The sequence below is a fragment of the Notechis scutatus genome, chromosome 6, assembly GCF_049901735.1.
Source record: "Notechis scutatus isolate UNSWTSFEM ecotype Mainland chromosome 6, rNotScu1.2, whole genome shotgun sequence".
Lineage (NCBI taxonomy): Eukaryota > Metazoa > Chordata > Lepidosauria > Squamata > Elapidae > Notechis > Notechis scutatus.
In genome coordinates this window covers 14990856-15007498 of record NC_142014.1, presented here as the reverse complement: position 1 = coordinate 15007498, position 16643 = coordinate 14990856, and the positions used below count along the sequence as shown (strand labels likewise).

Below are 16643 nucleotides of genomic sequence, written 5' to 3'. Positions count from 1 at the left end.
GACTGCTGGAGGGAAAAGAAGTCATATACTGTAGTAATTGGAGCATTCCTGTGGATCTTTAAGAGAAGACCCATGTTAATCTATGGCAGTGCTTCTCAATCTCAGCAATTTTAAGATGTACATGAACTTCAACTCCCAAAATTCCCCAGCCTGCATTCTGATTGGGGAATTTTGGGAGTTGAAATCCATGCATCCAAGGTTGAGAAACACTATGGTACCCAAAAATTGGGAGTTTGGTAGCACCTTTTCCTACTAACAAAACATCAAGAGGCATAAACTTCATGTAATCTGATTAAGTGAGCTGTTCTCACAGACGTTAATGCTTTTCCAGAATATTTGTTAGTCTGAAAAGATGCTACCCTAATGCCACTGAACATTGAAATGGTCTGACAAAGCTAGTTTAGATTCTAGGAAGCAGATGATGGACATAGGAGCAGCCCACTAATCAGTAATAGGCTCTTTCAGAACCTGTACATAACAACTAAAATAAGACACATGTCCCACAGAATTCAATAGCACCCAGTTCTGTCTAAAGTGTGCCCAGGACTTTAAACACTGAAAACATTGTGTCACATGCCAGTTCATGTTTAGGTTTCTATCCATAGCAGTACTTTTAAGGGAAAGGTATATAAAACATGAAAGAACCATAGAGATCAGTGATATCTTTTTTTTACATTACAGGGCATATTTTATCATAGATCCATCCTATATGATACCGTAGTGCTTTAAAATGCCATGAACTACACTTATAGTATTATCGTCATGATTTGTTTTCACGAAATTGGTCATCAAGAGGGTGAGAACAAAACTGTCCATTATGTATGAAATGTCCAGGTTCCAATTCCTGCTCTTGTGTTGGTTTGTGCATGGCTTTGTTCCACAAATATAAAGGACACCATCATTGATTTAGGAGAAAGTCAAACTGTCTACAAAAAGATCCTTTGTTATCAAATCATTTCAGGAAGGGAGACAATAGAGCACAGAGTAAGGAATTTGCCTCACAAAAAATTATTCCTGTTTCTGAAGTCAAGGAAGACCTCTGGCACACAAGAGGATTATTTACACATGTAAACCATTTACAGTAGAGAAATCTTTCAATTACTTTAAGACGGAGGAAGTGACAACATCCTGCTAAGTTGTCTGCTTTTCTTCATACATAAAACAAATGGTGCTATTTCATCCTGAGAAAAACAGAAAATGAGACACAAGACTCTTGAAATATCTGCAATTTGAAAAGTGCAATTATGCGTATCAGTCTCTAAGGCTACCAATCTGTTTTACTAGCTCATATATTCCTATAAAGAGCTTGTTCTGCAAATATTGGCAGGCTGAAGTAGCTGTAATTTATATCATTAGGCAATAGGTAATAAATTTTTGCTTGCAAAGCAGGAAATGTATCATTTTTCATTGGCATATGTAGGCAAAATATATAAGTAGAAAACAGTTTAAATATAGTCTATCACAAAAGAAGTAGAAGCTACTGATTCTATTGATAAAAGGGGCATGCATTTTCTATAAATTTGCCAAATGGGAACCGCCCGCTATTAAAATATGTCAGATATATATCCCTATTCAATATATATGCATATGTATATGTATGTATATATGTATGTATATATGTACACACACACACACACATATATAAATAAAAACAAATCATCCAAAAAGAAATAGGAAAGGCATTAATGCATCCTCCCTGCAGTTACTAGATTTCTAGGTACAGTATATAAAATGTTTCTAAATTGGCAATCAGATGAATCCATGGAAATACCAATTCTCTTAATGGGAAACTGTTGAGTAATAATGTACATAATTGTAGTTAATGATAAACATATATAACAGCAGGATTTTAATTCCTTTTACCTGGCCAAATTGGACCTCTCTATGATATATTTTATGCTGCTTTAAGAGCTCTCCAGCTGCTTGCCATTTCAAACCAATTAAATACAGATGAAAATGTTTCAAGACAAAGTAATTTATAGCACCTTATAGTATCAGCCATCGCTATGGTCATATAAAACCCATCTCTATTAGTGAAACAGCACTACGGGGATGGCTGGGTGACATGTTAAAATATGATGAATCTCTGGTATGGAAATACTCTGAAATAAATGGTCAGATTCTATAAACTACTTAGCATTCTGGACTCAGTTATTTTTGTGTTAGCACAAGCAAATTTTAGGTTATGCAGATAAGTGTAAATGCAAAACTTAATTATGTGTCATCAAGTCACTTTTGGCTCCTTGTGACTACTTTGATTTTTCTAAAAACAAAAGTTTGCTGAAATTATTGTAGGCAACCAATTATGCATGAAAGTCATGTAAAGATTAAGGGTTGTGATCTAAATCTTTGAGTCGAGATAGCTAGTTTGGTCTAATGGTTTAAGGCAGGGGTGTCAAACTCATGTCATCATGGTGGTGTCATGTGACTTATCGGGACTTTTTTTCCCCTTCACTAAATTGGGTGTGGCCAGTGTAGGACACATCCAGCCCGCTGCCTGGGAGTTTGACAGCCTTGGTTTAAGGCATCAGGCTAGACACCAGGAGACTGTGAGTTCTAGTTGACATTCTAGGTAAAAGATTCAAGCAATTATCTAGAGTAATATGTGATGATTTAACAATTCAGAGAGTGAGAGGATTTACATCTCATTCCCAAACATCACTAAAATTAAATAATAAATGACAAGCTATAAATGTATTTAAACTACCAATTATTTATGTCCTAAACCAACTTAAATAGTCTCAACCCAAATACACAGTTTCTTTACATGAAATTTTACCAAGGCAGAAGCATGAGGTATATACTTCATATCTTTCTCCAGAACTGGGTTACCTAAAAGTAAATAGAAGCTTTAAATTATTTCACACAGGAATAATTGTAATTTTAGTGAAATCAGAAATTCTAACAGAAGAACATTTCTTCTCTCAATATTAGAACTTTATAAATGTATTTGTAAAAATATGCTTCATAGCTATGGAATGTCCTCTGACATTTTTAATTATATTCATATATTAGCTATAATTCAGTACCTTTTATTTTACTGATATTAAAACAACTGTAATATTCATCCCCAATTTTAAGAATTCATGACAAACTGACTGTAAAATAATTACTTGCATTTTAGAGCAAAGATTCTTCAGAATGTCAAAGAACTATACAAAAACACATGCTTACCTGTGTGTTATCATGTGTAATACACTTTTCTCTTCATGAGTCTTCCTAGAATTAACTGAGAAAAAAAATGTTATCCGTTAATTCTGTTCTTCACTGATGTGGCTCTTTATGTCACCGTGATAATCTTTCCTCTGTGAATTCTTGGCAATGTATATGGCTCTATTCCAATGAGTTTTATGGCTGTGTGGTGGCAAGTAGATGAGTTTTTTTTCCTTAATCTCAATACCCTAGTGAGTTTGTGTGGTCCTTCATTCACATGTCCACCAACCATTCAACTGTGGAAAGCTTCTCTGAGCATGTATGGTGATGGCACTGGATTAAGTTAGAACTAGGATCTCCCAACCACTGGGAAACTGGTGGACCATCTGAAACATGCTGAACATATTAAATGAGAACTAGAAGTGGTGTTCAGAAGGTTCTGACTAGTTCTGAAGAACCGATAGCAGAAATTTTGAGTAGTCCAGAGAACTGGCAAATACCACCTCTGATTGGCCCCACTCCCATCTATTCTCTGCCTCCAGAGTCCCAGCTGATTGGCTGGGTCTTTTTTGTTGTTGTTGCCCTCACAGGAGTAAGGAGCTGGAAAGCAGGTTAGTGGGGTGCGGAGGGAATGGAGATTTTATAGTTCAGCAAATAGATGGGAGAGCGGCCAGTCATAGGTGGTGTTTGCCGGTTCTCCGAACTACTCAAAATTTCCACTAACGGTTCTCTGAACTACTCAAACTTTCTGCTACCAGTTCTCCAGAACTGGTCAGAACCTGCTGAATACCACCTCTGCATTTTGACCATACAATTATCGTAATATCAGTATTAAGATCAAATAATATAAACAAGATTACAAACTACTGCTCAATGTTTTTTTAACAAAAGCATGAACATTGCAATTCAGTACAGGTTACATGATCAATTAATCACTAAGAAACTTATGGGAAGCATGACAATATGACACGTATGTGTGAATCAGCCAATAAGTTCATATTATGACTTTTTAATTTCCCAAATAATCATCAGACATAGAAATCCACCAGGATGCTATAATTGGAAGGCTTTTTATAGTTGGATATTAGAATGGAAAGTCTTACTTAGACAATGTGAGAGTTGTTTCACAAAACCTATTGTGTCCTGAAGAGGCTACAAAATGTCTCACACATTGATTTTGTTTGTACACCTCTTACTCAGAAATGGAAAGCATGTACAGGAAAGCCATCTAGCTTTTTAGGAGAAATATCAGATAATGGAATTACAGCAGGGCATATTAACATATCTACTGATGCATTCAAGTGTGAAAGGGAAGTAAAATACTATCAATCTTTATCATTGGAATTCTAGAACCAACATTATATTTTCCAGTGAATGTGGCAACTTCTGTAGGACACAATTATAGGAAGTTCAAACTAGTTGGAAAGTATCAAACTGAGGAAGATTGACTTACAGAATATTGGCCTTCTGTAAGTGTCAAGTATAAAATCCAAATCTATTATGTAAACAAAACTGGAGATTTCATACAAATATTAACATTTACTGCTGAAGCAAGAAAGGGTCAATCCCTCTCTTGAAAGAGATTTAGAGATAATTGCAGTCATGTGGTGGACTGAACTTGTAATCCAAAAGTCAATAAGTACATATAGAATTTCTTATGGACATTTTGGGTGTTTGGCATACCCCAGACAATTTGCTTTTAGTGTTTTTTAAAAAAATAATAATTTATTTTTATGGGTTGTAGTCACATTGTTAAAACGCAGCACCAACTATGACATGAATTGCGTATCTAAAAATGCCTTAGCAATTCTTGTCTCTGGGTCTCATATAATACCCAAAAGCATTCATAGAAAAGATTTTGGGAATGCAGTACCTCCTAGAAAAAGAAAATAAGAGAGTAAGTAGCATACCGGGGTACTAAAGGTGGCAATGGAAAGCAACCATATCCATTTATAAGAAATGGATATTTTGGAATGGATTCTACCTGCCCTGATGGGTGTGCTGCTAATGGGAAAGCTACCACACTTCTAGAATACGTTTTCTAAAAGGGTTTGCCCCCCCCCCCAAAAAAAAGTGTGTGTGTGAGGAGAAATTGTACTGATTTGCTTCTTTTGCATGTTTTACCCAGACAGCATTGGCTGGACATAAACTATTTGACTTCAGAGCTCACACTTAACATGATGCTTGACAAAGGATGCTTTAGACCACAGGTGTCAAACTTGCCCGCATCGTGTTGTCGATTTGACCCGTGGGTCACCAGTTTGACACCCCTGTTTAGACATTGTCCCTGGTTGTTTGTTTGTTTATTTATAAAAATATAGATGCTTATTTTCATTGCAAAGGGACTCTGGGAGGTGCATAAGTAAAATATTAAAATATTAAAACTATATATAAAATTTAAATGAGGCAAAGCAAGTTAAAATTCAACATTAAAAATTAATTAAATTAATGAAGATAATGTAATTATGAATTCATTACTGGAAGATTTGGTACCCACAATCCTTGCTTTCTATTTCCTCTTCATAGGCAATATTTTATTATTACTGCCACTGGATCTCAATAAAATTTCATATAAAAATAGATTTCACTACATGCAAAATAATAACAAAGGGTGCTTTGAAAAGGGAATAATTCCAACTGTACTAAGCTTTCTGCAAATGAGTAAAAAAATGCCCTGAGCATTCAGTATAATATTCAAAGAAAAATTGACATGACGGAATTGTAAAAGCTATCGTTAAAAAAAACAACCTCTTGTACATTTTCCCTATGCAAATTTTCCTTGAATGTTATTGTGAAAATACAAAGCTAAGATAACACGCCTTTGGCTGATTGTGTGTTAGTACTTCTTATAAACTTCCAAGCCAGTGTTGATTAATTAAAATTGATCAATTAAAACTAATGTTCTATTGTTACAACAAAATTGTTGACTTTTCCGCTGCATAAATCAGTACCTGACAAAAGTTTGTGTCCAAGGAGAGCCAACATGATTAGAAATATGGCAAGAAATGCTATGAGAGAGAGGATGCTTAAGGAATATTCATAATATTCTTGAGTCCCAGTAGAAGAGTCTGGAATTAAACAAAATAGTATCTTAGATGTTCATCTAAGAATAAGTAGGCCTTATTATTTTCTTTTATTAAATTTTGATAGTTCTTCTACTCAAAGCCAAATCATTATGAAGAAAAAACAGACTGACAGGCTTCATAACAAAAGCACCATGTAAATGAATTAACAGGGATTTATGGCTATTTACCATTAATCATCATGCTCAGACAGCAAAGTGGAAGATCCAATGGAGGTTAAAATGGATGTTGACCTACTCCAAATATCACAGGAGTGTTGCTATCATCATGAACCCACATGAACCCACTAATATGGAAAGCCTCCCAGTGGATAGTTTGCTGGAAATTCAAGTAATGAAACACCCCAATTTTCAATTGTTGGGAGTGGGAGAAAGGGTGAAATACATGAGATACACACAAGGAATACTATATTTTAGGAATTCTATATCCGTGTTTCTTATAATTTGCTTGCTTCCATTCCTCTTTCTTTGAAAATATGCAAAAGAATCTTTGTTTCCTAATCTATTAGAACAAGAATGGACAGAGAATAAGAATATAATTCTTGGGCCAAACACAGCTATCAAAGCTCCTCCACGCTCCCAAAATACTGTTGTATCTTTTGCCCTCAGTACAATTTGTTGAACAATGAGAAATCTGTAAGTGCTGTGCTTCATCTACATACTATTACAATTCTTCTATTTGTCTATAACCTTTAACTGTGCAAAACGGTGGGTGCACCGTAGGGCAAGAATTTTTGAACTAAGGTGCAGTATCTCAAATGGATGAACTTATTACAGAGTGCATCTAAAATACAGCAGCCTTGACTCCCATGGAACTGAAATTTGGCAAATTTTATAAAGCATTTTATAACATTAAATTATTGTAATTATTATGATGTAATATAAAATGCCATAAAGTATTTCCTGTGGTCATTTCCAGACCTCATATTTGACCATACTATATACTATACTTCACCATAGGGTATTTTCAAGGCAGGCATCTCTGAATCTCATAGATAATCATCTTGAGAATCCTTACCTTTTTTCCTTTTTTTTTTTTTTTTTTGGTACCTTTGAGTCTGCACTGCCTACTGATGACTGCCTTCACTATCCTGTATTTTTCCTGGCAAGATTTCAAAACTGGCTTACCATTGCTTCCTTATTAGGGCTGAGAGAATGACTGGCTTAAAGTCACACATGTAGCTTTATGCCTAAAGTGGGCGTAGAACTCAGGCTATCTTAGTTTGATGCCTTAACCACTACACCAAACTGGTTCTCATCTTTAGCCTGCCATCACATTCATTGTCAGATTTTATCTATAGGTCTGGAGGTTTTATTTGTCAAGTCAATATCTTCTCTTAGTTTGTCCTCCCATGGCCATCACGACCGTAAACTTGGTAGCTGCATATTATCTTCTTTCAGTTATCACCAGGATGGCAACCTCAACAGTCCGTATGTATTTGTTAAAGGTTTTCACTTCATTGAGACATCTTCATGGGGTCCTCGGAATAACCTTTCATATTCAAGAGGCAAATAGTCTTGACAAAGGGCCAAAGTACATCAACTGCCCACCACAACTGGTTGAAAACTCTAACTCTCCAGATTTGGTCACTTTAAGATGTGTGGACTTTAACTCCTAAAATTCTTCAACCAGCCATGGGGTTGGGGCTGGGCGATTCTGAGAGTAGATGTCCACACATCTTAAAATTGACAAAGTTGAGAAGCACTTAGTAGTGTGCCAGCTTCCCAAATCACATATGTTAGGAACCCTTAGATGTTTTGCCTTATCACATATGAAGTAGCCTTTTTTCTATTGAAACTTACTGCAGGGTAAATCACAGATGTATGAAGAAACAGAATAGTCCACATCTGTCCTCCATCCCTTGTTTAGAAAAAGAAAGAAAAGAAAACATTTTCCTGAATAATCATGAGAGACAACATGCAGTAAAATCCAAGTACATATATACTCAGGGTTTTTTTTTTTAGCATATAGATAAAGTACAAAATGAGGGAAGATTTTTAAAAATTGTTCTTTAATTTGTGTAATGAAACTTCTTCAACAAAACAACCAAGGTCAGAGAACACCAAGGACCTTAACCCCTCATTTCAATCCTGACCTACAAATATTCTCCCTTATTAAAAAGAACAGCATTTTGTGAGCATGAATAATGAGGTAACTACTCTGAGAGAGTTATCATAGGAATTACTTCAAAAAGATTCAAGTTGGCCAGCACAGTTTCTAAAATACTATTTCTCAACCCTGGCAGCTTAAAGATATGTGGATTTCAATTCTCAGATTTCCCCAGCCAGCCACGTCCCCAATTCTTGGAGTTGAAGCCCATACATTTTCAAACTACCATGGTTGAGAATGCTGTTCTCAAGATAGGATTTACCTATTTTGAAAGAAGTTCAGAGAGTGCATAGAAAGAATACCTTCTCATTGGGTATATGCAGTATATTTGTGTCTTCATGTCATTCCTGACAGCATTTTCAAAAGTATCTTTCCCTTGCCTCCTTCCAAGGGCTAAGAAAGAGTGACTGGCTCAAAGGCTACTCTATTTCTGCACTGTAACAATCCTGGTGATCACACTAGCTGGCAGCAAAGTTATCGTGAAGCCTTATGTTGGCAATTGATGAGGATCTGTGTGGAGAACTTCTGATCCAACAAGAGGCTTATCAAACCCATTTCCAGAGCAATTATTCTCATTCAACTCACTGCTGAAATCTGTCATTGTTTTAAAAAAATAAAGATAATCAACCAAATGGAAGCGGTCAAAATTCTTTGGAGAGAAAAGTGTTCTCTCAAGTTCACTGCATCAGCAATACCTCTCTGCTTTTTTTTTTTTTTTTTACTTGTGACAATGATAGCTGCAGAGAAATAATAAACCTGAACTTATAAAGAATACTTTGAAGCAAAATACCATATCAGAAGATCACTTGAAAGGCTTCTTGGTGCTCCTAGTTGAACAGAAATGTGCCAGAAAATTGGAAACACCAAAGCTGAGCAAATTAAAAGGCATTTGAGTGACTCCACTTACAACTCCACTTTCAGGATCCCTACCTATACACACTCAAGAATAATGGTGCAAGATCGTGCAGGATGAGCTATGCTCCAAGGCAGCAAAATACACACTGACAATATGGATGCTTTGGCCACTAGATTATATACCCCAAACCTAAAAGTAGGAGGAAGAAATCCTGCCTGGAAAGTAAATTACTGCTCCTAATGTTTGCATTTAGCTGGTTGATTTATAGAGGTGTGTTTATTAGTACTGCTTTATGTGCATGCTTTTGGCCTCAGTTGGCCATTAAAAATGCAAGAAACTGGTCTGATGCTGGATTTGTTGCTACTTATGCTGTGATTGCCCTCAGTTCATGGTCTTCAGGGTACAAAGGCTTTTCCCATCCTGCCCAGCTATGATGCTGCTCCTACTTCTCATCTTTATTGGCAGCTATTTGGGCTCTGCTTTCTCCGCATCTTAGGAATTTCACTTCCAAATAAAGCAGGGACTGAATCCAGATCATCTTCTGTGAAAATTTTGAAAATATGATCTCTGTCAGCCAGAGATAGCTGCTTTGCATAATTTAAAATGTTGGATCACTTCCCAGATTGTTAATGTCATTGTATTTTAATGTGAGATGTTGTGATTTTTATCTTTTATGTGTTTCACACACACACACACACACACACACACACTTTTAGTTGTTAATTGCATGCAAATCAATAAGAGAGCTTAATATCAAAATATATACCTTAATGCAGACATTTGAGCCACATGGTTTCCCTGAAATGTTGACAGATGGTAAACTTAATCCATCCTGAAAAATACAAGTCAGAACCAAGTTAACTTCAAGAAAATAAAGCCATATAATCTTTTTGAACTGTTGCCTGTCACTCATTCTGTGGTTTCACAAAACATAATAGCTTTCCTCTATTATGCTCCTGACATGTTCATCAAGTCACTTGCTATGCTATGGTAGTTATCTGATGATGCTTGTTTATTGGTTTAACATTTGGGGATACATGGGAATATGTCTTATTTTCTCAAACTCTGAAAATCATATTGGAATTTCTGAAATTGCCATTTGTTAATATCATACAAAACATAGATGCCAGTCAGTAGACACATTGATTTCCAAGATATGAAATAAAGAGAGGAAGGGAGGGAGACAGAGAGAGAAAATACAGTATACTCTACATACTGCCCAAAAGAAACTATTGACTTATAATTATGTTGGCACCCACCCCACCCCCAAATTCCTAAAAATAATACTCTCTCTCTGCTCGGTCTCTGATATAAAAGCAAGGAGGGGATTTCTAATTTATTCAAATCAGTCGGGACTTAAGAGTTTGGCAGTCAATCCTTTAATAAATATTTCATTTTAAAACTATACAATATTGCATATTCATTATACAATACTGCGTTGTACACTGAAAATCCAGATGTAATAATCTCTGGAAGCATTGAAAGAAAAATATGATTGTTTTTTTAAAAAAATAAAATAAAATTCCCTCAACTCTAAGAAATAAGTTTTTAGGTCAGCCACAATTGCTGACTGTGAAATTACTATGAGAAAATTTGGAAGGAGGGGACATGTAAAAATCAGTATGGGAACTTTGTCTTCAAATCTTCATTTCCCAGCATAGCTCTAAAAAACATTTTAGGATTTTTTAAAATATATGTCTAAAGAGTAAATCCCTTGCCTACTGACCCTAACCCTAATCCAGACCATGTCATGTGATGATTCTTCTGAGCTGAGTGTTTATTGTTTCACACATAAAGACACACAATATTGCCAGACTGACAGCTCTACTATCTGCATCCACAATATATATTCTGTGAACCAGTGGTGGGATTCAAAAATTTTTACTACTGGTTCTGTGGGCATGGCTTGGTGGGCGTGGCAGGAGAAGGTAAAATCTCCAGTCAGAGATAAATTTTGCCGGTTCTCTGAACTACTTAAAATGTCTGCTACTAGTTCTCCAGAATTGGTCAGAACCTGCTGAATATCACCTCTGCAGTGAACTATTAGGAAGGGGCTGTGTTGCCTCTTACACTTATGTAGTACATCACCTCCCTCCTAGGATTCTACTTCCTCACTACATTCCATCATAGCTACAATCCAGCTGCATGTAGTTGTTCGCTATGATTTAAACATATTGCAGCATTAAGAACTTAAGTTCATATGTGTGAATGATTGTGACCATGGTAAGTGGGCATATAGATATATAGCCCTTTCTAACATAGATGTTTCTCATGCATTGCATGCTTCTTAGTGATTTTAACTGAAATGAATTTGGCAGGCCTATTTCCTTCATGTTGGATTTCCTTAAGCACCTTTGAAACATGAAAAAGTTGCACTAACCAATGAAAGGGCTTTGGGGCTTCCAGTAGAGTTGCATGAGTGCAAGTTGGTCCTGTTACATACAAGTACTGAAAACTCTGCTTTAAAATGTGGTGTGAAAGAAACTTCTCTTTGTTGTCCCATCACAGCAAGTTGCATTTTCCAAGCTGAAAACAGAAAGAAACCAGTGGTGGGATTCAAATTTTTTTACTACCAGTTCTGTGGGCGTGGCTTGGTGGACGTGGAATGGCTTGGTGGGTGTGGCATGGCTTGGTGGGCATGGCGTGGCTTGGTGGGCGTGGCAGGGGAAGGATACTGTAAAATCTCCATTCCTACCTCACTCCAGGGGGAAGGATACTGTAAAATCCATATTCCCTCCCCACCCCAATAATCTGCTTTCCATCTCCGTTCTCCTGTACAGGGCAACAAAAGAAGACCCAGCCGATCAGCTGGGACTTGGGAGGCAGAGAATAGATGGGGGCAGGGCCAGTCAGAGGTGGGATTCCAAACTACTCAAAATTTCCACTACCGGTTCTCCAGAACTGGTCAGAACCTGTTGAATACCACCTCGGAAAGAAACCCATCAAAATGGTATGTAATCCTAACTGGATTAATAATATTTCAGTTAACATAATTAACCTTATTATTATACTGATTAATTGAGCTTAGAAAGAGTAATCAGACCAGATCATCCACTGAATTTCCAGTTGAACCTCGGTCTCCTTGAATTAGTCTAACTCACCAATATCTACACCACAGTGGATGTTTATTCCATTCTGATGCTTACAAATGATAATAAAATGCATTCTCATAACATTATAGTAAACATTCTTTTCAAAAAATGTTTCATACACTCATAATATTTTTACATTTTTATAATATTATGGTGGAATCATATTCCATGAAGGAATTTTGAAGTGAGCTCCAAAGGCATCCTCCGTTCCATGAGTCTTATTCTACTTCTAAAATCTGCATTCAAAACCTTCCACTTTCATCAATTCAATTTAATTCAAACCTGTTAGCAACCATTTTGGTTGCAGGAATTGGGTATGTCTAGTCTAGAAGAAGAACTAAGGGTAAAATGATAGCAGTGTTCCAATATTTGAGGCTGCCACAAAGAAGAGGGGGGTCAATCTATTTTCCAAAGCACCAGAAGGCAAGACAACAAACAATGGATGGAAACTTAATCAAGAAGTTAAGCAACTTAGAACTAAGGAGAAATTTCCTCACAGTGAGAACAATTAACCAATGAGAACAGCCAATGAGAACATTCAGAAGTTGTGGGTGCTCCATCACTAGACGCTTTTAAGAAGAGATTGAACAGCTACTTGTTTGAAATGGTATAGGGTCTTCTGCTTGAGAAGGAGGTTGGACAAGAAAGATCTCCAACATCCCTTCCAACTCGGTTATTCTGTATTCTGTAAAATGTCTAACTTGGCATTTTACAGAATTCTGTAAAATGGCCATGTGATCCTAAGAAAGCTATTGGGAAAAAAATATCAAAGTTCATTCCTTCTGGAGCATACTAAACAAACAATCAGAATAAAACTGGAAAACCTTAACAAAGTTTTCAACAAATACTAGCCCTGCTACAAAGATTGTAGCAGGGATGTCGTGCTTTCACGCACTTTAACATGTCACCCCAGATTAAGTTAAACTCACAAGTCTTAATTAGTAATTTATACTCATATTTAAATATACTGAACATGTGAAAGGAATAAGGGAATTCCTGGAAAATATTAATCTAAGCCTGCCTAAATTGCAGATTCCACCTTGACCTGAATGACTAATAGACAATCAGCACCAGTCTGAAATAGTCAATGTACAGATGATTTCCATTAGAGTGAAAAACTGAATCGTAATTGGTTTTTTGGAGAGAGCTTATGGAACAGAGATGTATATGAATCAATCTTTTACAAATAACTCTGTCATATAGATGAGATGATCTTTGAGACACTCATCTGCAGTTTCTAGATATCTCCTTCAACTATTTAGTATACAGAATTAGCAGATAAATAGGTAGGGGTTTAAATGCCTATTAAGTGATCCCTATCTTTCAGTGGATCTGTGTTTATAATTTTAATGATAAAAAGCTAGTTGTATTAAAGTATTCCTTATATGAGGAACATTCTATTGAAAACCTATCAGTTAAATTAACTGTTTGTTCTGCTTTCTTATGTTGGCAATGGAATGAGCCCTGTCTGATTTCCTTATAAGAACATCCTATCTAAAAAAAAAGACAGAGAGGGTCAAGGGATTCATAAACACATATTAAACTTCTTTTCATTGAAATTAAGACTTTACTGAATTGATTGAAATACACTTAATATTTTACTGCAGTTTTGGTGATAGAAATTCTAGATATAGAAATTTTATTGGAACATGATGAAAGCCAGAAGCTAATATAATTAGTAGATGATGACATACAAGTCAAAAGTTGTATTTTAATGAGCATCCCTATAGCTTAGGAAATGTTTGATTTATTCCAAAGAAATAAACACTATACACACTACATATGAAGAAAAACCGCTGTTCCAAAGCCATGAAAGACATTTGTACCATAAAACATATACTGTGGGAACTATTAGGGAGGACCTGTCTTCACTTTCTTTCTCCCACACTCTAAACTGTGTTGTCTCTTGCTCCTCTGAAATGCACTCCCTTCCTCCTGGGAATCCAGACAACATTCTATCACAAAAATATCACAAATCAAAAGATACATTCACACCTTACTTAAAACTCTTCAAGTTTAAATGATAATAATGAAATCAATTACATGTTATGATATGTATTGACCAAACTATTTCTATATGCCTTATTATTGTTAATCATTTAATCTATTGCAAATGTAAGAAAAGAATTACATTACAACTGATATTTTACCTTGAAAGTGTCCATGATTGAATGGGCATTTAACCCAGACATTGTGCTCAGTTGCAAACTAAAAAGGGTTTAAAAGAAATTAACATTTAATTTGTGTTATCCAGCTTGAATTTTCTATTGCAATAAACTGAAGCAATATATTGAATGCTCTGGAGAAATTCTCCTATCAGGCAGAATGACAATGTTGCTTATAGGGTCAATAAGACCAAACAAATAATAGAGCAGCTATGACTGCATCCTAAATAGTAAGCCCACTAACACCAATCAGATAAACTTTTAAACAAATGTCCATAGAATTAAACTATGAAACTCTTCCTTGATATTTTAATGAAGGATAGTGGGAATAATGGACTTGTAACAATAATTGATAATTTCCATCATATTCTAATTTATGATCTACTGCATGTCAATTCATTACCATATCTATAGCTTTTTGACAACATGAGCTGGATTTGTCAATCATGTTATGCCAAAATTATTCAACATTATTTGAGTAGTATGAATTTGATATAAATTAGCCATTGCCCTTTAAAGCTATGGTTTACAGATTAATGTATTGCGTGAACCAGCTGTGGTTTATTCAATAAATCAATTACTGTTTGCAACAATAGGTGGTCCAAACCATACTGTTGGATACCTCTTTCCATCATAATTTTGTATCTACAATTAGCAATCTGGGCCAACAAAAGAGTTGACATTATTAGTCCTGCTTCTTTCTTCCAAATTGTCTCTGAAAGGTGATGATATTTAAGGTCAACATATAGATGGTTCATTTTACATTTATCATGTACTTTTGTCCAGTTCAAGCAGCATTAGCTATTGAAATGGACAGGCAAAGGATGGGAAGGAGCTGTAAAATTCTTTTCCACCCTGCTATGTGGCTAAGACAAATTCTTCTTCTGAAACTGACATTTGCTTCAAAAAGACGTATCACTAGAAAAGGTCATTACTGTCAAATCAAATCAAATCTGTATTGAGGCCATAAACCAGAATAAAGGTCATAACCTCTCACTTAGGCATGACAATTGGACCTCGATATACCTTGATGCAAAGGCTTGGATGTGTATCAACTCGGGAATATTTCACCTGATTGAGAAAAGATTATTAGATTGTTAGACAATCCTGAAAAGAAAAGCAGCCAAACAAGAACATTCTATGAAATTTTAATGATATATCATGTACAATGAATGTAATTGGAGTAAAAAAGGGGGAAATCAACCTCCACTGACCCTATTTGTCTCCATAACTGCATTTGTCCATAACTAACTCCTCCCTGTACATTAAAATTATTCTGTACTTGGACAAGAATGTTAGATTCTTGTAATGAAGGCTGTCTGGTCTAATTGTAAAAGAAATCTCTGGGGCTAAGAAAGGGATGGGACTATTTCAAAAGAGTATTAACAATGAGCAGTGGGATGCTGTATATTAGAGTCAATTTCATCTAGAAAAGGGGTGGTTAGCCCTTTAGACTTGCCTCTTGAAAAAGGAAGTTCTTGACCTTGTTGAATTCACTATTAAATAAGTTTTGGTTTTGGTTCTTAATTGGTTTTGAAAAATCTACATAATACCCCCATACCTTGCTTGACAATAAGCCTGTCATCATGATTCAATTTCTGACAGTGCTTTCCTGACAGAGGATTTTAATTATGGCATCCTTAACAGAAGACCATTCATCACCTGTTTGAGTAACAGTCACCCATGCCATAGTCAATTTCTATTTCAACTGTTGTAACATGTTCTACATGGGGATGCTCTTAAAGAGTACCCAGAAATTTTAGTTGGCTCAAATCAAAACTTTAAAGCTTTTTAAAGTTCTACATGGCTTCTGGTCAGATTATTTGAAGAATCACTTCTCTCCAGTTACTTCTACCATCACTAGAATAGGAAGACAGAGACTGTTGAACATCTCATCTATTAAGGAAATAAATCTGGTGGAACTAAGAGAAAAGGCCTCCTTTGTAGTAGCTCCCTCTCTTATTCCCCCAGCAATAAGATTCGCCCCCACCTTGTTACTTTTCAGTAAGACTCCAAAGACATGGTTCTGTCAATAATCTTATGGACCCCAGATTGATATGGAGCTGATCAAGTGAGTTGTTTGATTGTGTTTGTTTCTGCTATAAGGGAGAAGGAACCAGGGGTAGGATTGAATAGTCATGTTTTATTGTTATATACCACCTAGAATCATTATGTGTGGTTTTGC

The 16643-nt window shown here is 35.8% G+C and overlaps 1 protein-coding gene across 8 annotated transcripts in view; it reads right to left on the bottom strand.

Moving 5' to 3' along the window:
* Window positions 1-992: 992 nt before the first annotated feature.
* IL17REL (interleukin 17 receptor E like) overlaps window positions 993-16643 on the bottom strand; it is a 63099-nt gene continuing 47448 nt past the window's right edge. For 2 of the 8 annotated variants that reach the window (XM_087969421.1, XM_026669027.2), the window contains exons 11-19: window positions 15485-15529; window positions 14444-14501; window positions 11582-11727; window positions 9968-10033; window positions 8039-8096; window positions 6105-6221; window positions 3175-3229; window positions 2780-2832; window positions 993-1181 (exon numbers count right to left, since the gene is read on the bottom strand). In XM_087969421.1, the coding sequence (XP_087825547.1) occupies window positions 2829-2832; window positions 3175-3229; window positions 6105-6221; window positions 8039-8096; window positions 9968-10033; window positions 11582-11727; window positions 14444-14501; window positions 15485-15529 (549 nt within the window). In that variant the 3' untranslated portion in view covers window positions 993-1181; window positions 2780-2828. The remainder of the gene's footprint in view (window positions 1182-2779; window positions 2833-3174; window positions 3230-6104; window positions 6222-8038; window positions 8097-9967; window positions 10034-11581; window positions 11728-14443; window positions 14502-15484; window positions 15530-16643) is intronic. The other 6 variants (XM_087969420.1, XM_026669026.2, XM_087969424.1 and 3 more) reach the window with 3 other exon arrangements.